We start from the raw sequence: 26,553 nt of genomic DNA, 5'->3' as shown, positions 1-26,553 counted from the left end.
TTTATTGTCAATTAATAATTGTGGCACGAATCATGCGAGTGTCCATTATTTCCTATAGAGATACAGTTTGATTCAAATAACGAGCTATTCAGGTAACGAGCACGTTGGCGGAACGAGTTAAGCTCGTTAACCTAAGTTCTGCTGTATCATCATTATATGATGAAATATCACCATTCTATATGTATTTTTAGTGATAGGTTTATCTTTTTATTACAAAACGATTCGATCGTATTCGCACCTTGTAGTTGGAAGATAGTAGATGCTGACTTCTACCTTTGAAATCATGAGAGAATAAATGTTATCTATATGTTGAGAAATTTTTTTGTCCTCTCAACTTGTTAATACAAGCTTCCTCGAAAGACTGGTTATATTTGGAGATGATGATGTTAGGACGAAGACTCATTTGTGCCTCCACGGAGAATCGAACGCCCCCGTCTCTCGTTTGCCGGACGAGTGCTGTACCCCCCAAGCTATGGAAACAGATATAATACTTCTCCTTGGACCGTATTAATGTGTTGAATGGCGGCAGCAACCAACTAATATCTCGAGAATGACGCATAGCTACCAGATGGCGACATATATGTATAGATGTCCTCTCTTCTTGTTAAAACAAGATTCCTCGAGAAACTGATTATATTTGGAGATGATGATTTTAGAAAGAAAGTTCATTTCCGCCTCCACGGAGACTTGAACCCCGTAGGCATATATATCCAACATATAAAACGCTCTAAGCAAGAAATATTCTATATGTTTCCATAGCTTAAGGGTAGAGCACTCGTCCGGCAAACGAGAAACAGGGGTTGCAGTCCCCATGCAGGCAGAGATGTGTTTTCCTTCCTAAAATCATCATCTGCAAATATAACCAGTCTTTCGAAGAATCTTTTATAAATGTAATCGAGATGAATGTATTTTTTTACTACAGAGAGTCTGCCACAGTGTTGTATATATAGAGACTTTTAAAGCTGCCATCTTCCCCCATGATTAATTGATCCCGAATATTTTCAAAAAGACTTCGAATAAAATTAAAGGCTACTCAAAAAACCCGATTAAGTCTTAATTTTATTTCTTTCAAAAAAAAGTAAAGAAATTGTTGCCATTTTTTCTCACCTAAACTATCTTTTTTTCCCCCCACGGGGAAGAAGATAAATATTCGACCTTGAACCGAGAGTTTGTTCTCGTCTGTTACCTCTTAAGGGTCTGATGGCCCTTTTTTTCCTTTTCCATTCTTTACTTTTCTTCCTCGTCCTCTCCCGCTACAAATAAAAAAAAAAAGAAGAGGAAAAACCTATAACAAAAAAGAAGAGAACGAAAGCAAATCAATAGAGAAGGTAGCCTAACGTTTCGTGCCCAACCTTTACTGCGCATGACGTCATCAGAACCACAACAAGGGGCGCAGTGCCGTATCCTTCCGCGTGACAACGACTGTATGGCTTCGGATGCGGCCTCAGCACGCAGATACACATCCGCGGATCTACTTTTTATTCCTATTCGGATGCCCCTATCTCTCTTATACTCTCGTACCAGCCCTTCCGCAATTTGTTACCGAATATTTTGGTCTCTTTTACCTTCTGCGAGCCGTGCAGTTAAGTAGTGCATTTTTTAACCCTCCTAGAAAGAGGAGGAGGAGCACTAAATAAGTCACACATACCACCACCACCAACCACGAAACTAAACTAAAATATCCTAAATGTTTCCCAAACGAGAATTTTCGAGAAATTTGATTTTCTCCCATAAATTTTAGCATTAAAATTTTGGGGAAGGAAAATATTGTTATTACGGTCTTATCTTTGACGTTCCGTCTTGTCATCTGGTTATCTCTTAATTCTTCCCCCCTCATCTATCTTTGTTTTTAAAATTTTTTTTTGTTTTATTTGGTAATGCCTCTTAGTCCTACCGCATGTGGACGTCTGTCGTTGACATCCCTGACGATTCTGCTGGCGGTCATTGCTACCGATTTCGTCGACACCGAAGATATTTTCACAAATTCCTTCCTCGTCAAATTGACGGACCAACATGGTAATGATGTGGCGAATGAAATCGCCTCGAGGAACGGCTTCACCAATATGGGACCGGTGAGTACTCGATTCACCAACTATGTAACTTACAAAGTTCAAAAGAACCGAGATATGTCTAAAATTTGAATACGTATTTGCAATCATATTCATTGCATGTACAAAATTTGTGTATTTAAGTTATATTCATTGATTAAATCATCTAATGAACAAATTGAATCTAACAAAAAATGTTTTATTCTTGTATTTACAAGAGTTCGAGAAGGAAAACACCCATACACAATCAAATTTGTTTTTTAAATTATAATAAATGTTTTTTTTTTTTAAATTTGAGACTGTTTATATGATGTATTTAAGCTTGGAAATTTTGATATAAATCCGAAATTAATGTTCGAATAAAAGAAAATAAGTAGTCAATACAATTTTAAACAATTTTTAAAAATTAAAGAAACTGAAATTTTTTTTTTTGTGAATAATCAAGAATATATATATACATCGTACTACAAATAGTCAAAATCAAAACATTGAAATTATGTGTCGAACATATAGACCATTAATAAAAATTAATAGTTCAGCATGAAAATCAGTAATCAAAATTAATATTTCCTACATGGAGAAATCCGATATCAAAATTCTTATTTCCAAAATGATAACAATTTAACTAAAATTAATTTTTCTAACATAAAAATCAATTTCCGGCAGGAAAATCAGTAATCAAAATTAATAATCAAAAAGTGGAAATCAATCATAAAAATTAATAATCCAAAAATGGAAATCAATCATAAAATTAATAATACAAAAATGGAAATCAGCCATCAAAATTGATTTCTTCGACATGAAAATAATAATAAAAAAAAGCCATAAGACTAGTAATTAAATTTTAATCAAATCTGGAATCGAAAATGGTCATAAGAAATGGTTAAAAATAATCAAAATTTACTTTATGAAACAAACGATATTATGTTCGCATGAATGTTAATGTATAAATTTCATTGAATTATAATCTCTCTATAATAACCTCAGTTGAACCCGACAATTTAACGAATCAGATAAAACAAACATTTTTATTCCTTAAATCGAAAATCGTTATATCACGGTTTAAATAATACAAATATAGCAAGTATACGCATACAGGGATTTCTAAAAAAAGTCCGTTAAGTCGGAGCTCATAAAATCGGGGCCCGACCGTAAATTTCAAAAACCAGCCCCATTGGGATCCAAGTCTCATTCTTGAACTTTACTTTCGATCAAAAAATGTGAAATTGCTCTTAATAAAAACAAATAAATAAATAAAAATTATATATCAATTATTTCAAATGTCTAAAGTATCTAATTTAAATCAAAAATAATGAAAAAAAGTAATGGGTAATTGAAATGGAAGTCAAATGTAATAAAAATTAAGTACCAATAATAGATATAAGAAATAATCAAGGTCTAAAATTAGTAATTGATAAAAATTAATAATTAATAATTTGTAAAAAATTAATAAATGACAAAAACTAATAATAAAAAAGTAATAATTTATAATTGGTGAAAAAGCAATAATTTATAATTGGTAATTAATAATTGATAATTGGTGAAAAACTAATAATTAACAACTGATTAAAAATTAATAATTAATAACTGATTAAAAAATTAATAATTAATAACTGATTAAAAAGTTAATAATTAGTAACTGATTAAAAAATTGGCAATTAAAAACTGAAATTAAAAAATTCTATTGCCGAAAAAAATCAATTCCAATCATACAAGCGCGCATTGGAAAAGTTTTCGTTTCTTGTATAAATACAATAAAAAATTTTTTTATATTGAATTCGATGAAATAATACAGTATTACGTAAATAAAATGAAATGTACAATTTGTGTTTCAATGCATTTTATGTTGTAATTATTATTATTGAGAATTATTTTCAGTTAAATCTTCAAACAGCAATTAGAAATCATTAAACCCCTCCCCCACTTCAAAATGTCTTTCTTTTTAACGATGTAGGCTTTCTTCCGATTTTCAGCAAGTATAAACTAAGAGGTGTAGGGAAAAGTTTTACATCTGGGCTTGACAATGCTAAAATAAGATTTTTTTTATGGAGGCGAGATATCTCGTCATTGCCACTTACAGAGTTAAGAAAGACGGCACATATGTTTCTACTAATGTTGTTCATATAACCAATGTATGGACTAAACTGGTCAGGACGGGCTTCCTTGGTCCATGAGTGATGGCAAGACTTGTAGGGGCCTACAAAGCACTGTTTGGGCCCATGGGCCCATAATGCTCTTAAGATGGTCCCCGTATATTAGAACTTTGATTATTACAAAAATGTTTCTGTAAGACATGGCTTGTCGGAATTTGCATCTGCAACGGTCTCTTCAATCTAAAAAAAAAATTTGTGAGGCTGTGTCATAGAAACAGGCCGCAAGTTTTGACTTGAATACGTTTGTTGGGCCTACCTTTGCGTTGGTAGGTACTGGGATGACGAAACAGGTATCATCGGATTTGTGTTTAGAATAGCTAATAGACGATACCAATGTTGCCTATTTCGGTTGCAAACTTCTCGAGATATAAAGCAAAACAATATTTCGTTACGAAAGCGGACCGCGAGTCTGGCGCCCAGACAAATAAAGGTATTAAAAACCATAGCAGCATCATTGGATTTGTCTCAAAAATGCCTATCATACGACACCATTAGCTTCTGTTTACGTTACACACAAAATACTGATGCATTCAGAATACTTCCTGAGATATCAGAATTTAAAGAATTCCGTCACGCAACTTTTTTTGCGAATGCTCCCAGTACCGTCAGATGATTTAAAAGACGTATTTACGTCAAAAAAATTCAATAGGATGGATATTTATGGATAAATATTGAAATGCCGAATATATTAAAATGAATATAACAATATTGAGTAATTAGGGATGAGTATGAATAATATCGAATAATGAGGAATAAATATATGAAACCGTCGAATAATGAGGGATAAGTATGAAGATGGCGAATAATGAGGGATAAATATGGAAATGTGGAATAACTACGGATAAATAGGAATAATAATCGAAGGTTATGAATAGATATAAAAATATCAAATAATTATGGATATATATGAACAATATCAAATAATTATGGATATATATGAACAATATCGAATAATTATCAATAAATATGAAAATATCGAATAATTATGGATGAATATTAAAATATCGAGCTGTTATGGATAAATATAAGTGTCCAAAAAATGGATAAATAGGAATAATATCGAATAATTAGCGATAAATATGGGAAAATATCGAATAATTAGCGATAAATATGGGAAAATATCGAATAATTAGCGATAAATATGGGAAAATATCGAATAATTAGCGATAAATATGGGAAAATATCGAATAATTAGCGATAAATATGGGAAAATATCGAATAATTAGCGATAAATATGGGAAAATATCGAATAATTAGCGATAAATATGGAAAAATATCGAATAATTAGCGATAAATATGGAAAAATATTGAACAATTTATAAATAAATAACAATGATATCGAATTTCCTACAGCAACTGAAGTTAAAATTCCGTATAGTTTCCCAACTGCGAATTTCAAATAAAAAAATAGTTCAAATTTACAATTTTGAAATTAAACTAAACTTTAAATATTATTTAAAAAGCATTTATATATTTATATATAATAATATTCACTGAGTTTTTTTTTCATTAATTTTAATCATTAAAAGGATACTAGAAACTTTCAAAACATAAACTCATTAAAGTTGACAATTTGAAATAAGTATTAGTAAGATTTTTCCAATGGCAAAGAAAGTTTCTTTTTGGAGAGAAGTCAGTTTCTTACATGGTAAATACCATTAACGCGGGATCATTTCTTATTTGTTCTCCTCGGTCACGGTAAATCTGTCCGAAATAGTGTGACACACACACACACTCAAGATCTTTTCGTTGCATTTACCGAGTGTTTCTCGTAGAAGATCTAATGCATTTATTATTTACCCACTCCTAAAAAAGAGAAAGAGGCAAAGGGCGCCGCCACCATGAATAGACTCGTTACATTTTTCGTGTGTGGTTTCACCTTGGGCTATTTTGTTTTTTGTCCCGTATCAAGTGATATTTATTCATTTTTATTCTTATTATTATTCTCGCTTTTCCTCAATGTTTGCTGTTCATTTCGTTTACTTTGTCAGAAACGAGAGCTTTTCCTTTTCCGTTTGCTTTCGATCTGTTTCGTTCGGTCGTTTCTATCATCCGTATGTTATCGATACGTTTCGGTAAATGTTACAAATCGGTTATCATGCGTAATAACCGGCTGTTATGCGCAATCACCAATCGTTTTGGTAAATTTGATGAATTGATCACTTTTACCGGTGATTACGCATAATACTCAAGCGCCGTTGATAAATTGGATAAATGCTAAAAAATTATACGTAATGATAAATTGATAAACTGATATGAGGGAGCGATAAAGACATTTGTTAAATGAGAGTTCGTTAAATCGGGGGACAATAGTAAAATTTATTGAATAGAAGTTCGTTATATCGAGGTAGGATTGTGGAATTAGTCATGTAGAAGTTAATTATATCGGGATCCGATTGTGGTATTCGTTAAATTGGAGTTTATTATATTGTATACGGACAAAAACTTTTAATCAAAGAATTAAGAACAAAATCGTTTAATCAAAGAATTTGATGAAATAGGGTTCGTTATATCGGAGTACAATCGGGAAATTTGTTAAATGTGAGTTCGTTATACCGACGTCTGATTTCGGAATTCGTAAAATAGTTGTAGAGTTATTTCTGGGATGTTTGGAATCCGTTAAATCAGAGCTCATTATATTCGGTTCAGACTTTTGCTCATTAGCACGGTCAACTAAATCTTATGACGACAATGGGATCGACTTATCATATTTACCAGTTCGAAATGGTGATTATGGACAATAACCGGTAAATATAATAAATTTAGTGCGATTTATCATGTTTATTAACGATGCTTAGTTATTATGCAAATCGCCGATAAAGTGATGAATTAAAGGAAATTTATTAGCCTTATCAAATTAGTTTGGTGATCATTCATAATAACCAGATTTATTACATTTGTTGTTAGATACATAGAATTATTTATTTTGTTTTTAATACACTTTTTATGTTATTTCTTCCAGTTTTTTTTATTAAACGCTCCTATCATCACACTAACCATCTTCCTATATTTTCTTTCATTTCATTCCCATCCTATCTTTTATTTTTGGCATTCTTTTTCATTTCATTCCCATCCTATCTTTTATTTTTTATCATTGTACTTCGTCACTTTTATTCTCATTTTCATTCTTCTTCAGTCATCTTCAGTTACTTTTTTTATTTCATTCATTTTCCTTTTACTTCATTTTCATCCCTTTCTTTTATTCCATTTTCATCCCTTTCTTTTATTCCATTTTCATCCCTTTCTTTTATTCCATTTTCATCCCTTTCTTTTATTCCATTTTCATCCCTTTCTTTTATTCCATTTCCATTTTATTCTTCCATTCAGTATATACGTTCCTTTTTATTTTATTCCAATTTCTTTCGATTATTTCAGTCTCGTATCTTCTTTTTCATTCACCCATTCTTCTTTCTTTCATCATATTGTTCATTTTGTTCTATTCCAATTTTTTTATTTTATTTCGTTCCGATTTCTTTCTTTTATTTTATTCCTATTCCTTCTAAAATATGTCTTGCTAATAAAAGAAGCAATAGGAATAAAATAAAAATTTTATTCTCATTGCTTCTTTTGTTTCATTCACTGTTTCTTTTTCTTTTATCCCGTTACTCTTATTATATTATCCCATTTTTATTTATTTCATTCCGATTCTCTCGTTCATTTCATTTCCATTTTCTTCATTTAAACCGTTTTTTCTATTGATTTCATTGTTATTGTTCTCTTAAATTTCATTCTAATTTCTTCTTTTTATATATATTTTTTATTTCCTTAATATTTTTCTTTTATTAATTTCCCATTAGTTTTATTTCATTTTAATTTTTTATTTTATCTTACGTCCACTTTCCATTCTTTAATTTCCATTTTAATTCTTTTATTTCTATTTTCATTCTTTCATTTCCATTTTAATTTTTTCATTTAAATTTTCTTTCTTTTATTTCATTTCCATTTTCATTCCTTTCTTCCATTTTCCTTTTCATTCCTTTCTTCATTTTTCCTTTTCATTCTTTTCTTTCATTTCCATTCTCATTCTTTTCTTTCATTTCCATTCTCATTCTTTTAGTTCATTTCCATTTTCATTTTTTTATATCATTTCCATTTTCATTCTTTTATTTCATTTCCATTTTCATTCTTCTATTTTATTCCCGTTTCTCTTTCACTGAGCTGTCATTCTACTATTTTATACGATTCTCTTCATCATTCTCTGCATATTTTCAATATTATTTTCCAATTCTTTTTTTATTTTCAAGTTTTCCATTTGTGTATTTCAACCCCATTTATTTCTAGCTTAGTTTTTCATATAAAATTGGGAATCCACATCTATCTTTTTTGTTTCTTTCTAAGAAAGAACCATTTTCTTGTAAATAAATGTATATCTTCATACTTCTGCCGTTATATTTATTATTCAACACCGTGATGGGGCGAGCTTTCCATCGTCTTCTTTCCACAACGTCGAGCATAAGCCAGCCGAACACATGTATCAGTCATATCTCATAAAAGCCAACAAAAACAAGACGAATTCATAAACAAAACAAAAAAATGAATATATTAAAAAAAATGGAAAATGAAAACGTTCAAAATGCGAGTCTCTGACAGCGAAATGAAATCGATTTTATTATTTTATTTTGTTGTGGTGGAGTATATCTGAATCCAAATACATTGCCGTAAAGTATGTGTGCGGATGGCAATATGTTATGAATATTAATTTACTTTCTCTCTTTCGCCTTCTTATCCGAACTGCTCTTTGAATAAAGAGTATCGAAGCATAAATGTCAGAGTGTCTGTCCTTGAAAAACTCGTATCGTGTTATGAGAAAAAAAATCTCATTTTTGATATCTTTCTCGTATATTTCTCGCTATAACTAATCTAAGTCTTATTTACCCTGGGAAAAATTCCATCAAATGGTTATTATGAGGAAGGAATTTTTTTCTTTTCGAGGAAAAAAAAAATGTATTTTTTACGTTCGTCTAAATTCATGGGGCTTTAACTCTCTATGGTTCACGCCTACATATAAACGTACTTAAAATATTTTTTCTATAAATATACGAATGTAAATTGTTCTGTTAACATATTTTTAGTTGAAACAGTACATTAACACAGCATTTTAATTAATTAGATGGGAATTTTTTTTTTTAAACTAGTTTCGATTGCCACTTAAGTGTAGAATACACGCACTTTGCCTTCATTTTATCGGGCACAGAACATTCACATTCGAAGCAAGTTCTTTACCTACCGAGCCTAGGGCGACCACCGATGGATGGAGCCTTCATTTCCCACCCAACTCCACAGGTTGGAAATTACCGTATGGCGATATATGACCGGAGTTGGTGTTCGGTGTAGTAGCATCATAATGAAAACCTCACGTAAGCAGCAGGAAGAGGAAAATTCAGAAAGGAGAGCTGTTGTTAATCGCACAACCTGCATTTCATAGGATTCATATTTCCATTCATTTACTTTTGTGCAGTGCCCTCTATCGATAAAAATTTGAACTAGTTTTTTTTTCCTAAAAAATAAATAATAATAATACAATAATAATCCCTTTTCGTGACAGTAACTTTTTCGCAAACAATAATATACCAATTCCTTGAATTTTTATAAATTTTTATACCATTTACGCATTTATGGGACACCCTGATAAGAGAATATTTTCCCCTCTTAAACCGTCATGGGAGAGAAAAGAACGTATTCGTAGGGTTACCAACTCGATAAGTGGAATAGAAAGGAGTGGTAGCTCGAAAGGTGTGTTTCTTCTATCTTTCTTGAGACGAGATATCTCGCTCTTTCATGGGAAGAGGTTAAAAAGAGGGGAGATGCAACCAGCTTGCTACGAAAATAAGGTCAGCCTTCGGGCCCCAAGGGCAGTTATTTCTCACTGTCATGCGAATTTTATTTCACGAATATATAACGTCACTTAATATAATTTTGACTACGGCATCACACAGTATAATTATGACGTCATACATCGATATGGATAATCCAATTTTTTGACGAAGATTTTTCCGCAAAGGAATTTCACCAATAAATAGTATGACCAATTTACAACGTATCGATAAATCATATAAAATTCATTCATCCTTTTGCATTGGAGGGGATAGAGCAAATTTCATTAAGAGAAATTGAAAAAAAAAAATTAAAATTCCGGAGAGAAATTTCATAACAGGATAATAAATTTGAGGTGCCTAAGGAAAAAAAAAATTCTAATATCGAAATCTCCACAGTTTTTCCAGATCCTTAGCTGCTGTAAACCTCATTTTCCCGGAGCAAAAGAAAGAAAAATCCAATTTCAACGGCGCACAACTAATGAAAAATTCTCTGTGGGAGAAATGGGAAATTTTCCCGAAATAATATATATCTCCGTGAAATAAAATAAAGAAAAAAAAATTATAATGAACGTCTCTCTTTTAATTCCGGAATATATTTCTGGATAAGGTTTTTTTCCCTTTATATAAGAGCTAATTTTTACTTAAAGAAACAATACACGAATTGATTATTTCATTAGCTTAATTTATTTAGCTTTAAATGTAACTTAATAAGTGAATGTCATATCCCAAATTGCACGAGATATTTTCATTATAATCGTCGGATCAAACCAGATATGCGTTATTTCTGCCACTCGCGGGCCAGAAATTTGTATATACACTGGTGAAATAAATTAAGGGAATTTGCATATTTTATCGAATTTCATGAAAAGAACTGAACTGAATGTAAAACCACTGCTTCTTGACAGAAATGCAAATCTTGTACGTCAAATACGTAAGCGTACACGTGTGTGTGTGTAGGCGGAGCCAGTAGAGAAACAGGCTTTATAAGCGCGCGTAAGTTAAGACGCATTTCGTTCGCTAGCACACCTCGGCGAATTTCTTGGTGTTATTTTGCAGCAATCGGTTAATTTCAAATTATAACAGTAAAAATGAGTAACCACCAACGTTTAGATGATGGAATGAGGTGGCGAATTGTGGGGAGGCTAGAAGCAGGCCAATCTCAAGTCCAGATTTGTAGAGAGTTCAAATTAACGCCCAGCGTCGTGTGTAACTTATGGAAACAGTTCCAGGATACCGGATCCATCGAGAGAAAGCCTGGGCAAGAGCCACGACGGCCAGAGAAGATCGCCATTTGTCGATTATAGCGAGGCGTAACAGGAGTGCTACAGCTTCTCAGCTCACTCGTGACTTGTATGCAGCCACAGGAACCCGTGTATCAAGGGTGACTGTTTCCAAAAGACTTCATGAGAGAGGGTTGTTTGCAAGAAGACCTGCTGTTTGCGTACCGCTCACTTCTACGGGCAGGAGAATCCGTTTATCATGGTGCAGAGAGCATAGAGATTGGAGTATGGATCAATGGGCGACCGTTCTCTTCACTGATGAGTCCCGGTTCAGCCTAAGCACCGATTCTCACCGTACGTTCATATGGAGAGAACCAGGGACCCGCTACCTACCCTCCAATGTCCGCGAAATCGACCATTATGGCGGAGGAGGTTAAATGGTCTGGGCAGGCATCATGTTGGATGGCCGCACACCTCTCCATGTCTTTGAAAGAGGCACTGTGACTGGTGTGAGGTATAGGGATGAGGTCTTGGAGCCCTATGTTCGCCTTTTCAGGGGTGCAGTTGGCCCTGAGTTCATTTTAATGGACGATAACGCGAGGCCACATAGAGCTCTTCTGCTCGACGATTTTCTAGAGAGTGAGGATATTCGCCGGATGGATTGGCCAGCCAGATTTCCAGACCTATAGAGCGTGTCTGGGACGCTCTGGGGAGGGAAATTGCAACTCCCCTCCGGGAACCATCCAGGGAATGAAAACAGCGTTGCTGAACGAGTGGGACCAATTGCCGCAGGAAATTATAAACTGCCTTATTTCAAGTATGAAATCACGCTGCGAGACCTGTATATCTGTAAGAGGGGACCATACCCCCCTATTAACCCATCTATTAACCCATTTTTTTGTTTATTCTGAACCGCTGTTCCATACCTTCCGACTCCAACGAGTGTTACGCACGATCATGCGTGTGTATTACAATTATTGAAAGGTCATTTGTTTTTTATTGTATCAATGTATGTACATATCAAATTTCATTAAAATCGGTACAGTAGTTCTAGAGATAATCGACCAAGTCTACAAATTCTCTTAATTTCTTACACCAGTGTATGTTGTATGTTGCTGCAAAAGCCACTTGGCCACTTCGCGAAGTAGGCAGCCCAGTTGACCCGGACGCATACGGGGTCATCGCCGCGTTGGAGTATTTATTTATTTTATGATAATTATGGCAATTTTTATAATTAGCCATAGTTAACAATAATTATTTTGGTTAGCTATTGCAACCCTAACGATCAAAGTAATCTGAATATCGATAGCTAAATGATACATGTACAGGGATGTAGGGATCGACATATAGATGCCGACTGAAGCCCGAATTTCAGGCGCTGACCGGGTCGCGTAATTACAATCCCTACACTCTTGGCAACACAAGAGGCATTAGCATGCAGCTGATAGGTTACTAACAGAAAGAAAGATAGCAAGATGTCACGAGGGGTGGAGCTTTTTATACTGTATTACTTGGAATTAGAAATCCGTTATGTGTGCAAGAAAAATGTGGTGAAATTCCTTGAGGAACATCCTGAGAAGATAAGGGACCCGTCTCCTCCCAGCTCCTGCAACTCCGGTACCAGCACCTCCGTTAAGGAGATCGCCGCGTCTTCACCCTGACAGTGCGCTGGTGGCACTGTTTGAAGGCGGGGAGCAGGATGAATCCTAAATCTATAATCAAGTGTCTCGGAGATATTTTAAAGACCTTCAACTGTGATCAAAAGCGAATTGGACAGAGTGTACTGAACTGCCCGAGCGCAATGGGGTGCTCTGCCTTTCTGTCAAACAATCCTCGATCAATCAAATTTATTTAATTTCAATTTATTTAGTTATTTTATTTAATCAAATTTCTGATTGCGCCTTTGCGATATGATTTTATACAACTTTCCATGATTAGTTATTATCCGTGCCCGTTTTTGACTTTAGCTTGATTAATTTGATTCTTCTTTTTACATAATTCTTAATTTCCTTTCACTATATGTAATCTTTGACGTATCAATCAATGATGGTTTTGCCGGAGATGCCCTGGACCTCCCCCCTTCGGGGGGGGGGGGGGTCCGAGGAGCTTACGTTGCTTCTTGCGACAGAGCCTGGGTGTCTCCAGTCGGGGGTTCTCCAGTTTCTCCAGTGTGTAAGAATATGAATGATCAAAAAAGAGTGACCAAGAGATAGAGCGGCCAGATGAATGAGTGGCCTAGAGAGTGGGGGGCACTTAAATAGAGTGACCTACCGAGTTTGCAAGTATGTGAGTGATGAAAACAGAGAGATCTGCAGAGTTACGGATCAGGCCAGTGAAAGACCAAAAGAGTGACCTAGAGAATTTGCAAGCACGTGAGTGACCAAAAGGATAGCATGGATCATGTAAAAAGCATGCGAGTGATCAAAACAGAATGCAACCACGTGAATGCACAAAATAGTTATTTAGAAAGTTTGCAAGTGTGTGAGTGATCAAAAGAGTGACTTAGAGCATGTGAAAGGACACGAGTGATCAAAACTGTGCGCGTGAATGTAAATGCCCAGAAGAGTGACCTAGAAAGTTTGCAAGCGTGTGAAAGATCAGCAGAGTGATTTAGAGCATGCGAGAGTGATCACAACCGTCTGTAGGAATGCAAATGGCCTAAAGAGTGACCTAGAAAGTTTGTGACGAGTCAAAAAAATGGCTAGGTTCACCATATTCCTTCATTGAAGAGATTCGTCAGAGTGGTATCTGATGTGAGCTCTGGCAAATTCTCCTTTTCTGTAATCGACAATGAAAAGCCGGTTCAAAAGCCTCTTCTTTGAAAGGATTAGATGTCCACCGATCACACATTTCCGACTCTAAAAAATACTTTTGCAACGAGGATTTTAATCCTTCTCCAAGTGCTCAATTATCTTATCACTGACTGTTAAATTTAGCTCGGCTTGTGACAAAAAATCGTGAAGCGTTTTGAACACTCCAGGTTGTTCTTTTTTTGATGCACTTTGCCCAAAAACATCAAATTTTTCATGGATTCAATTTTGCAAAACAAATTGAAAAATGCTACAATTTTTTTTGGAAGTTATTGAAAAGTTTATTAATCTGGTGGTAAGTATCACTCAGGCAAAAGGCTTTGTAAGCATTCAAATTCCAGTCAACTTCCGCACGGATCCAGTTTTTAGCCACTTATCCATAGCGTGAATAGTAGGTAGTTGGTAGAAAAATTGACGTAGAGAAGGATTGTAGGACGCACACATGCCTCAATGCAAACACCCACAACGAAAGTTAAACACAAAACGAATTAATTAATTCTTTGTTTTTATGAACATCCCGGCATGAGTCAAAATCAAATCCAAAACACTGAAGAGCAGTGAACCGCGAGGAAGGAGAGCGCAATCCAGATCGGGAAAGGGGGGAGGGGGGCGACAGGCTGATCCTTCCAGCGGGCGCAACCCCTCTTTCATCGAAGATTTTATCGATAGGGAGGTCAATATTACACAACTGATAATATAAGTGAAAAAACATCTTCCTCTTTTTAAATTCTTTTGCCCTGTCTTTATCTGGTTACCCGCGGTTGGGAACCGCTGGTCTAGAAAATTCGTTTCTGGCTCTAAACGAGTTAAAAGCCCATCCCCATAAACGAGAGTTTCAAAGATACTAGCGCTTAGAAATTGTGTACTCTTTATACTTTTACACATTACCAGCCAATCAGAGTCAAGCAACTGTGACATCATAGAAACGTCACAGTGGACCGCGAGGCTGCCGCAACTTTTGATCCATTTGGCGCCACCACATTTCCTGGCGACATTTAATAATAGGTATACTAAATTCTACTCTAACCCGGCATCAACGATTGGTACAGTGGGAAGCCCATAAGGAACACAAAGCGAAGGTTGTGAGTTCGATTCCCCTTCGAACACATTCAGATTTTTTTTCCTCTTTACCATCTTCGTTTAAAAAATTCAATTTCTTATTTCTTCCAACCGTTGCACAGGTTAAATGTGATTTATTATATTATAATTCACCACTAATTGTCAGATGCAGGGGAATGGGGGGGGGGGGTGTTTCTAAACAGCGAACGTGGCGAGACAGAGGAAGGGGTGCTGCCCCCGTACAATAAGTTATCGTTTATAGAATCACTAAAAAATGCTTTCATTTTTTTCTGGTTTAATCCAAATGTGGTTCAGCTGCATCGAGTTGACAATAATAACGGCTCGCAAAGTGAGTGCCCAGTGAAGCTGGGCCCTGCTATCCTTTATTGATTCATAGGGTGCCGACCCATTCCTTTGCTGGTGGTTCATAATGAAAGTAGATTCACCAGGAAACGAAACATAGAACTTGCGTTGCGGCAAGCCGCCGTGTATTTATTGTATATTAACATCATTATCTATCCAGTCACCGTCCCCCGTATTCGCGGGGGTTACGTTCCGGGGTGACCCAGAATACGGGAAATCGGCGAATATATAACCGGAACTACAGTTTTTTTCTTGTATATTTCGTTTATTGAACAGCATGGGAAGAGCAGGTAACGTAGAGGTATATGGGAATGTAAAAGAGGGTGCAGCGAGATTGTTGGCGATGTTTACTGAAAGAACATTGAGATTTCTGCTTGCCGTTTCTTCTTCATATCAAGTATGTTGGAATATGATGGGGCACAGGCCCGTAGCAAGAAATTTCGTTCGGAGGGGGGACCACTTGCATTTCGGGGGGGGGGGGAGACCAAAGTGGTCGAACAATAGATTTGGTCATGTTTTCCTCTTTTTTCAGTCATTTACTCATATTTTGGGAGGGGGACGACAAGATCCCAAATCGCCCCCCCCCCCCTCCTCACTACGGCCCCGTGATGACAAGACTTCCTCTACCAATTTTTCTATATGTGAAGAGCGTACCATAGAGGGATCTATGTCATGAAATCAATCTATTGCTGATTTGAACGTGCGAAGCCCTTCAGCTATGCTCCTTGTGGTGAACTTGCCTTCTCTACTTCTTTATCTTGTTCATCTGGTACCGCTTCAGTTTTAGGAGCAGTCAACTGCATTTATTCCTCCTCGGTCAATGCCTCTGAATTGCTATTAATTAGCTCTGTTCGACTTCCTCTACATCCATATCATTGAACCCTTCTCTCCCCACCTGTTTCGCTAACGTGATAATGTCTTTTATAGTCTCTTCACTTGGCTCTGTAGAAACGGTTGTGTCCTTTAGCGCACATTGTGGCCAAAGGTTTATCCATCTTGAGGTGATTGTTTCTCTCTTGCCACCTCTCTATAGATGACACTAATATCATTAGCGAGCCATTCAAAAATGAGCCATCCTAAACATGCACAACTCAAATTTTGTAAACAAAACACATGAATAACGATTTCTGAGTGTTCCAAAAAAAAAAAAAATCCAATAAAGGAAAAAAATCCCGCGAATATGGAAACCGCGAATACGGGGGATCCGACTGTATATATTTAATTCATTTTTTGTCTGTCTGTGTGTATGTTCTATACAAATACAAATACAAATACAAATACTCTATCCATATTTACAATTTTAGATCTACCAAATTTTTCATATATACCAAATGGGTTCCGACTAAACGATAGGCTATTTTAAAAGTTCGTCAGAGCTGGGGAAATGCCCGAAATGGACGGAAAAACTGTCGGGCAACAATGGTTTCTGGGCCTTCAATCACTTTCGGAACGTCTATTTTGGTTACCGTGGTTCCCTACTGATGCGTTTCAGACGTGTATATGCCTTAACAGTGGTATATCACTTCTTCAATGAATCCAGTATATATGTATAATAGTTTATACCTTTATAATGGATCGCCACTTTTTCAATCCTCCCAGTAATGAGAGCTTTTTGAATAGACCTCAAAATAATCATCATCATTACTTTGAGGATCGTCAGGCAAAGGATGATCCCCATAGAAATCAGTGTTAAAATTGCCGATTTTACTGTAAAAATGCAGAAATTTAACGGGGTTTTCCGCCACATCAATAATTTTAAAAATTGTATTAAATACTCGATTTTTGAAATATTGAGTTCGCTTAGAGAAGATATATATGAAGCCCAGAAAAAATTAAATATAAAGTAATTAGTCGGATCTACTTTTGAGTTAATAATCCATGCACAATAACATTGATTTCAACTTTTTATTCGTATTTTCTCAAGCATGAAAATTAATGTCTCAAATTAATATTCAATTGCATAAATTCATGTAGTTTAGGTTGTTCTAAAATTAATTATGGGCCCGTAAAGTACATCGAAGAAACTCCAAAGGTTTAATTAAGCATTTTTTGAAGCAGCAGCAGGCAGATAAATAACTTGTAGTTCAATGGGGGGGGGGGGGGGGAGAATCGAATTACCTAGCGCCTCTTAAAAAATAATAAAAATAAAAATGCAGTGTTTCAAAAAGAATCACCCGATTTAAAATTCGTATATTACAAGAAATATTAAAATATAGACACTTAAGATTAAGATTATATTACATGGTTAATCATAAAGTTTTTTTACAAAGCAAATTAAAGGTGCTCAATATGTCCACTAGGGGGGAACGAAAAAAAAAAATTTCGAAATTGCCATTGTAATAGAATTTAAAATATGCCTTTATGTGAAGAAATGTTATTCCTAATTTTTTTCCCCAAAATCCAAACTTCTTGAGGCTCCTCATCGCCTCTAAAGTTTTAAGCATGTGTGGACTTCTGTAACATGACACCACGGAGGAGGCTTTCCCATTCCCCTAAACACGTGATTCATTCAGTGACCTCGATGTTTTCCCCTTGTTTTCAGTATTCATTTGCAATCTCTTACCCCTTAACTGAGAGGGTGTATAGCAGTCAAAATGATGACCAGAAGCTTTTATTGTTGTGACATTTTAGGAAATCCTAAAGAGTGGGATTCTCGGGTCTCCCCCACCTATGGCGATGTTATGCTTTGTTATTTGCTGACTCAACGCAATATGAAGGCACAACAATCAAGAGAAAATCCAGCTATTGCAGACATTCTTGAAGTTGTCGTGCCTAAGATAGAAAATATTTTGAAAACTGCTTCTCAATTCCTACTGTTTGTCACCAATGGATATGCAAAGTTTTCAAAGACTTTTACTGTAAATACAAGAATCTTCAGAAAAATATGAAAGCAAGGAAAGATTCTCAAGCTTTCAAGTTGAACTTGAAATCTTTGTTCGACATTGCAGCATGCAAATGTGATTTTGAAGACTTTAAGTGGGACAAGTTGAGAAAGGTCCCAAATTTAGAGCGAGATTGCTTGCAAGAACCAAGAAGTACACGCAAGATGGCCATTGGTCGAGTAGATGTCCTAATAATGAAGAAATTGAAAAACAATGAACAAAGGAAAATGAAAATGGTATCCCATTTGAAGTCATCTCAACAAGAAACGGCGGAAACTAGTTCATCAACCACTGAAAACTCATCTATATCCAACGATTCTGAGGAAAGTGATCTATATGAGCCAAAACACAGTTTACCGTTGAAGTTAGCATTTCCATCTACCAGTACTAAAGCTGGTCCATTAGTCGGTGCCGAAGTAAGTACTTCATTTGCTTTTGAAGTTCTACCACCACCCTCACAGATGAGAACTAAATTACCAAATGTAGCTCTTGCTTGTGATAGGACTGGTGTGTCTGATCGATCAGCTGCAATTATTGCGAGTGATGTGCTGGAAGATGTTGAGCTATTGACGAAAGAGAAGCCAAATATGACAATAGACCAGATGAAAATAAGGCGTGCAAGAGCATCACAGAGTTTTTTGCAAGATAAAATTCCTAGAACAAATATGCGAGGAATATATTTTGATGGCCGAAAAGACAAAACCTTAGCTAATGTTAAAGGTGATTCTTTTCATAGAAGAACCATATCTGAAGAACACGTAACTGTATTGCAGGAACCTGGGTCACAATTTATCTCGGTCACACAACTCCAAGAAGCAGTAGAGCAATTGATATAAAGTCATCAATCCTAGACTTTTTGAAGCAAGATTTTGATACGTAGGAATTGATGGTGATCGGATGCGACGGGACTGTTACCAATACTGGTTATAAAAATGGTGTTATCAAATTAATAGAGAAAGAAATAGGCCATCCCTTGCAATGGCTTATTTGTCTTTTTCACTTTAATGAGTTACCTCTAAGCTCTAAGGCATCTTGTGAAGCATCTAGATCCTGTGATTCCCAACGTGGGCGTTAACGCCCCCTGGGGGGCGATGGAATGTTGCATGGGGGCGGTAGAAGCTACTGGTATAACATGGGATTCTATAGGTTAGACTGTGTTTGGGGGCGATGGGAGAAAAAAAACTTTTACGCCCACCCAGAGAATTTATTGCTCTCATTACTCTCAGATGAGAACCTCATTTACAAAAAAACTGAGAATCAAGAGAATTCTGAAAATTAGAAGTGAAGAATTATCAGAAGCAGAAATCTGTACATTCCATGTTCCGAAAATAAACTTTTCTGCTAAGCACTATATTCGGAACTATGTGCATGGGATCAAGTGCGAGTGACTGAACCACCTATTATAAAAAATCAGGAACTGGAGCCACAAAAAATGATCTGAACCTGCTTTTCCATCTATACCGAATTTTCCGCGTCACACACAAGCTGTTGAACGGTGCGTACGACTCGTAATTGAAGCATCTCTTGCTGTATCAACAACCGAGAGTCGTGAAGGATTCATTCAAGCCAGAATAAAATCAAGGAGTACTCTTCCATCGTTTGGAAAAAAAAAAGCGGACTATTTTGCGAAAAAGTGAAATGTAAAAACAGTGTGATAACAGAGGAAGCAATAGAGCCATTCTCCTGACACCTATATCGCCAAACTATGTTGTTTTTTTTTAATTTGGAACATTTTTAGTTTTGTTCCGCCCCCCCCCCCCAAAAAAAAAGGGTTTATTTTCATCTCCCTCTATCAATCACTATATTGGAGTGCTTGAAAAATTCTCCTTTCAACTGCCATGACAGCTGCACATAAGCAAATATGCTTGTCAGTTATAACATATATGGAACTCTTAACTTGTTGAGTATTTTTCTCTGGGTATATATATATGATATAGATTTTTATGATGTGTACTTAGAAAAGACTTTTTGCTTGACCTTTAGGGTCTGTGAGGAACCTCAAGATATTAAAATATTTTCCTAGATTTTGGTATAACTTCTTAATACCTTGAAAGGCATCTTTTGAATACTAAGGCAACATCAGTTTCCAAAAAAGTGAAAACACACCCTTTTTCGATCCGCCTTGATGTCCACCTTGGGATGCACGGCATATGTCTATACGGTAGTCAAATTCGTCCCAAACTTTTGCGAGCATGTTTACGTCCACGGCTGCTGTTATGCGTATCTTCAGTTCGGATAATGTAGCCGGAATGGGGGGAAAGCACATAAACGTAGTCTTTTATAAACTCCCACAAGAAGAAGTCGCACACTGGCCTGGCACAAGTCGGTCCAGCGATCTTGTAGGCCAATGATGTTTAACTGAATCGTCAGGTTCCTTGCTGCCGATCCATCGTTTAGGAATGCGATTGTTCAAAAATTCTCGAACGTCCAAGCTCCGGTGTGGTGGTGCCCCGTCCTACTCCAAGATCAAGTCATCTGAATCGGTTTCTAACTATGGGGAATACCAATCTTGACAAATACTGAAGTGGAGGCCGAAGGAAGTGCGTTAGCGCTACCTGCCGGCAACTGCGTGAAACTCGAGATTTACCTTTTTCTACCTACATATTATTCGATCAAAACGGATTAAAAGCTAAATAGTTATGATTTTTTAAATCAGATGGTTATTTTTGAAACACCCTGTATATTCATTTCTACGTTTCTTTAAATCTAGATTTCTTTCTTTAGTCGCGCAGGAAGGCGCCATATTGGTTAGCTTAGACACTTTTTGTATGTCCCTCAAAGAAAGAACGAAATATCACGTGATGCAAAAAGCCTCACCGGGCAGTATTTAGTTGTAAACGTAATTTGATTGAAAAAAGTTATTTAAATCGCACGAGACATTTCTATTGTGAAAATCATCGCTCCAAATCGCTCCAAGCGATGGTAAAAATTCTGCTGCTCTAGAGTTGGTAATTTGAAAAGCAGGTGTCAGCACATGCTGATGACGATGTAACGCTGTTGCAGTTCGAACTGAAGTAAAGCCGGGTTTTCCTGGGAGCAGAACTTTTGCGCCGTGTGCAGCGTGGAAACGCTGATTGGTTAAAAAACTTGAAATTCTGTTTCTTTCTGCACCAATCAGCGTGTTCACGCTGCGTGCGTTGTAGAAACCGGCACCTAGGAAAACCTGGCTTTACTCTACTTCGTAATTTACTGCAGCTGCGGCTTAGAGAAGGGAGGTTAAGGGTTTAAAACGTTCGGCGAATTTCTCTACGATGATAGACTGAGTCTTACGGAAGGAGCCGTGAAACAAATGCACTCCAGTTGTCGCGAATAAATCCCGTTTTTTCCCCAGCTAGGATAAAACAGGAGCTCTTTGTTTCAAAACCTTTCTCTAGTATAAAAGCACTTACTTATCGGAGCAGATACAAATGCACAAATACATCTGGAGAGAGATGTATATACAGTAAACAGAAAAAAAAAAGTCTCTCTCTTATCTTGAGTGAACCCCGTAGAATATGCGGAATTGAACGGCCAAATGCGAAATCGATTCCGGCTCAGGATATGATACACATATGCGTTAGTTACGAGAAAATATCGATTCCTATTCACTTTTTTTTTCATTTGAATTTCGTTTTTCGTGTCATTTTAGAGAATTTCAAAAACTCTCTAGAATTCTAGAGTGTTGTGCATGGTTGCCAAAATGTTCCCGATTTACCCGGAAGCTATCCGTATTTTTAGCCTTATCTTCCGGTCGGAAAGCAGATTTTTCCAATTTTTCATATCGTTCTTGAAAAATCCTTAAAAATCCCCAAATTATACTTAACATAATGAAAAAGCCTCTAAAAGAAATCCCTCAGTCCTGGCAGACTGATTAGTTGATCAGATTTCCTCAAAAATTACAAGAAATCGGTTTTCTGAAGGCGGAAATTGCAAAAAAAATTGTGCAAAAGTACGCGATGTTGTCAATTATTGCTAAAATTTCCAAAAAACAAATCGCTCTTGGCGGGAAAAGAAGCGTTACTGCCAGTCACAGAGGATAAAAAATGAATTCTACCAAAATAACATTCAGCATGAAAAATATGTGGGATAAATATTCATATTTAAAAAACATAATTATCATAAAGACAATTTATAAGTTTGCAAAATAATTATAATATTTGATTTCAGTATAATTTGATTTCAGAAATAATTTTCTAGAATAAATGAAAAAAATAATTTTCTGGAATAAAAGAAAGAAATAATTTTCTAGAATAAATGAAAGAAATAATTTTCTATAAAAAATGAAAAAAATAATTTTCTTTAATAAATGAAAAAAATAATTTTCTATAATAAATGAAAAAAATAATTTTCTAGAATAAATGAAAGAAATAATTTTCTGTAATGAATGTAAGAAATAATTTTCTAGAATAAATGTAAGAAATAATTTTCTATAATAAATGAAAAAAATAATTTTCTATAATAAATGAAAGAAATAATTTTCTAGAATAAATGAAAGAAATAATTTTCTATAATCAATGAAAAACAACATTTTCTAGAATAAATGAAAGAAATAATTTTCTGTAATAAATGTAAAAAATAATTTTCTAGAATAAATGAAAGAAATAATTTTCTATAATAAATGAAAAAAATAATTTTCTATAATAAATGAAAAAAATAATTTTCTAGAATAAATGAAAAAAATAATTTTCTATAATAAATGAAAAAAATAATTTTCTAGAATAAATGTAAGAAATATTTTTCTGTAATGAATGTAAGAAATAATTTTCTAGAATAATGTAAGAAATAATTTTCTAGAATAAATGAAAGAAATAATTTTCTGTAATAAATGTAAGAAATAATTTTCTAGAATAAATGTAAGAAATAATTTTCTAGAATAAATGAAAAAAATAATTTTCTAGAATAAATGAAAAAAACAACATTTTCTAGAATAAATGAAAAAAACAACATTTTCTGTAATAAATGTAAGAAATAATTTTCTAGAATAAATGTAAAAATTATTTTCAAGAATAAATGAAAGAAATAATTTTCTATAATAAATTAAAAAAATAATTTTCTAAAATAAATGAAAGAAATAATTTTCTGTAATAAATGTAAGAAATAATTTTCTAGAATAAATGTAAGAAATATTTTTCTGTAATGAATGTAAGAAATAATTTTCTAGAATAATGTAAGAAATAATTTTCTAGAATAAATGAAAGAAATAATTTTCTGTAATAAATGTAAGAAATAATTTTCTAGAATGAATGAAAAAAATAATTTTCTAGAATGAATGAAAAAAATAATTTTCTAGAATAAATGAAAGAAATAATTTTCTGGAATAAAAGAAATAAATAATTTTCTAGAATAAATGAAAAAAATAATTTTCTATAATAAATGAAAAACAACATTTTCTAGAATAAATGAAAGAAATAATTTTTTGTAATAAATGTAAGAAATAATTTTCTAGAATAAATGTAAGAAATAATTTTCTAGAATAAATGTAAGAAATATTTTTCCAGAATAAATGAAAGAAATAATTTTCTATAATAAATTAAAAAAATAATTTTCTAAAATAAATGAAAGAAATAATTTTCTGTAATAAATGTAAGAAATAATTTTCTAGAATAAATGTAAGAAATATTTTTCTGTAATGAATGTAAGAAATAATTTTCTAGAATAATGTAAGAAATAATTTTCTAGAATAAATGAAAGAAATAATTTTCTGTAATAAATGTAAGAAATAATTTTCTAGAATGAATGAAAAAAATAATTTTCTAGAATGAATGAAAAAAATAATTTTCTAGAATAAATGAAAGAAATAATTTTCTGGAATAAAAGAAATAAATAATTTTCTAGAATAAATGAAAAAAATAATTTTCTATAATAAATGAAAAAAATAATTTTCTATAATAAATGAAAAACAACATTTTCTAGAATAAATGAAAGAAATAATTTTTTGTAATAAATGTAAGAAATAATTTTCTAGAATAAATGTAAGAAATATTTTTCCAGAATAAATGAAAGAAATAATTCTAGAGTGAATGTAAGAAGTAATTCCGGAACAAATGGATGAAAATTCATAATTACTGAAACAAATAATTTTTGAATTCGTGAAATTTTTTTCAGAATTAGTGAAAAAATAATTCGATAATTGAAGAAAGAAACAATTTCGTAAATTTCTGATAGAAATTATTTCAGACAATCATCAACTCATAATAAATCAATAAAATCACGAAGAATCATTTAAAGCCTTTTCAGACTTGAATTAATCTCAGAATGAATCAATTTATTCGGTAATTAATCAAAATCTTTTTCAGAATCAGTGAGAAAAATTCTTTCATAAGTAATCAAAACTGATAATTAATAAAAGAAATAATTTCAGTGAACAAATGAGTCTTCAATTATTTGTGTCCCTGTTTAACTCGGTGCCACACTGGTCCCTTCGTATTAAGATGTCACTTTAAATTACATGAGCCGGTGGCCCGCGGGCTTCGTGGGAAGTTTCAAGTTGGCCCCACCTTGTCTGAAAAGTTGAAGACCCTCGGTATAGTGGTTTGAATGATTCCTCGATAGAATATAGCTTACGTTACGTTCAGATACGGATCATTAATGCAAGGAAGAATCGATACGCTCTGCGCTGACTATTCAATGCCCGGTATTCACCAAGGTATAAATCATACATGCTTAGCCTATGACCAGGTCCGTCATTTGGGGGGGGGGGTCAGGGGGCGCTTGTCCCCCAGCCTTTGAAAAAATACACTAAAGAGATGGTATATATATATACAAATATATATATATATATATACATTGGGTAAATGAAAGAAACATGTTCTTCCCCCTCTGGAAAAAGTTGAAATGACGGCCCTGCCTATGACTCGCTTGAAAAATGTGGCCCTCGGAGTCATCTGATGCGGCCTGCGCGACCTTCAATCTAATTTTATAAAAATAAACCAAGTGGCACATTTACCGATCACTGAAGGGACTCACAATGCAATTCCGCATCATTCAAGCGGTCTGCGGTACATTCCCAGATCACTCAAGTGGCCTGCGGTACGTTCCCAGATCACTCAAGTTGCCTGCGGTACATTTCCAGTTCACTTAAGCTGCCCGCGGTATATTTCCAGAAATTTTATGGGCATATTTGAAGATCATTTATGGGACCTGCTGCATATTTGAAGATCACTTGAATGACCCGTGGCTCTGTTCCAGAGCACTGAAGTGACCCACGGCATATTAACATAGACCAGCGGCACATTTCTAGATCACCTAAGTAGCCCGCTACACGTTTTCAAACCAGTGAAGTGTCCCCGCGACACGTTTTGAAACAAGTGAAGTGGCCCGCGACACGTTTTCAAATCAATGAAGTGACCCGCACCCTCTTAAAGGTTGAGAGTGCTCGGGAGAGCCCGAATAGAATAGTCTCTGTTAAGTACTGTAATATCGTTAAAAGTTCTCACTCCAGGAAATTAGATTCCGATTAAATGGCTTCGGGGAGAAAATTTCTCGTCATCGCAGTCAATTTTAATGGAAATAAATCATTTGAATCTCCTTTCGGTCTCGTTCTTACTTTTCTCCGATTAGATTCCGTAAATCCAATTTACAGGAGAAATACGATTTATGTCAGTAAATTAGTCTGGAGGTATGTTATTTCCCCGTTCCGGAAGAAGTGTAGTCCCCGTTTCTTTTGTTCCATCATGGAAAGGAGAAAGAGAGGGGATTGGTTCGTAAAAAAACCCGCCTATAACTTGCTTTTGTGTTTTTCAGTGAGAAATTTCAAGGTAGAATTTTTTTCTGACTGTTCACAACCGTGTGCGGGAAATTCATCGCCGACAATTCACCACCACGCAATTCACCGACAGGACAATTCCACGCTGGGAAAATTCACCGGCTACAATTCACCGCCACGTGATTCATCGAAAGGAAAACTCACCGCCACGTAATTCATCGAAAGAAAAATTTACTGACATCACAATTCCCCGCTGGGAAAATTCACCGACACGACAATTCACCGAAAGGAAAATTCACCGACATTACAATTCCCTGCTGGGAAGCTTCACCGGCTACAATTCACCGCCACCTAATTCATCGAAAGGAAAATTCACCGACGCGACAATTCCTCTCTAGGAAAATTCATCAACATGACAATTAATCGATAAAGTAACTTATTGAGTAAATTGATGAGCAGGTGAGTGCAAGTGAGTGAATGAGTCACTCATACGGTCAACTACTAACCCACTCACTCGG

General features: G+C 34.8%; 1 protein-coding gene across 1 annotated transcript in view; it reads left to right on the top strand.

Annotated features, from left to right (window-relative positions):
• The first annotated feature begins 1,511 nt into the window (after positions 1-1,511).
• The window catches only part of LOC149081324 (neuroendocrine convertase 2-like), a 127,428-nt gene continuing 102,386 nt past the window's right edge, over positions 1,512-26,553 (top strand). Inside the window, exon 1 of the mRNA XM_089238154.1 lies at positions 1,512-2,072. Coding sequence (XP_089094280.1) covers positions 1,878-2,072 — 195 coding nt within the window. The 5' untranslated portion in view covers positions 1,512-1,877. The remainder of the gene's footprint in view (positions 2,073-26,553) is intronic.

Source organism: Pholcus phalangioides, unplaced genomic scaffold (assembly GCF_987345545.1).
Source record: "Pholcus phalangioides strain wild (caught in Gottingen) unplaced genomic scaffold, Ppha-v1.0 ptg000010l_1, whole genome shotgun sequence".
In the NCBI taxonomy this organism is placed as follows: Eukaryota; Metazoa; Arthropoda; class Arachnida; order Araneae; family Pholcidae; genus Pholcus; species Pholcus phalangioides.
This window is presented reverse-complemented; position numbering and strand designations above follow the sequence as displayed.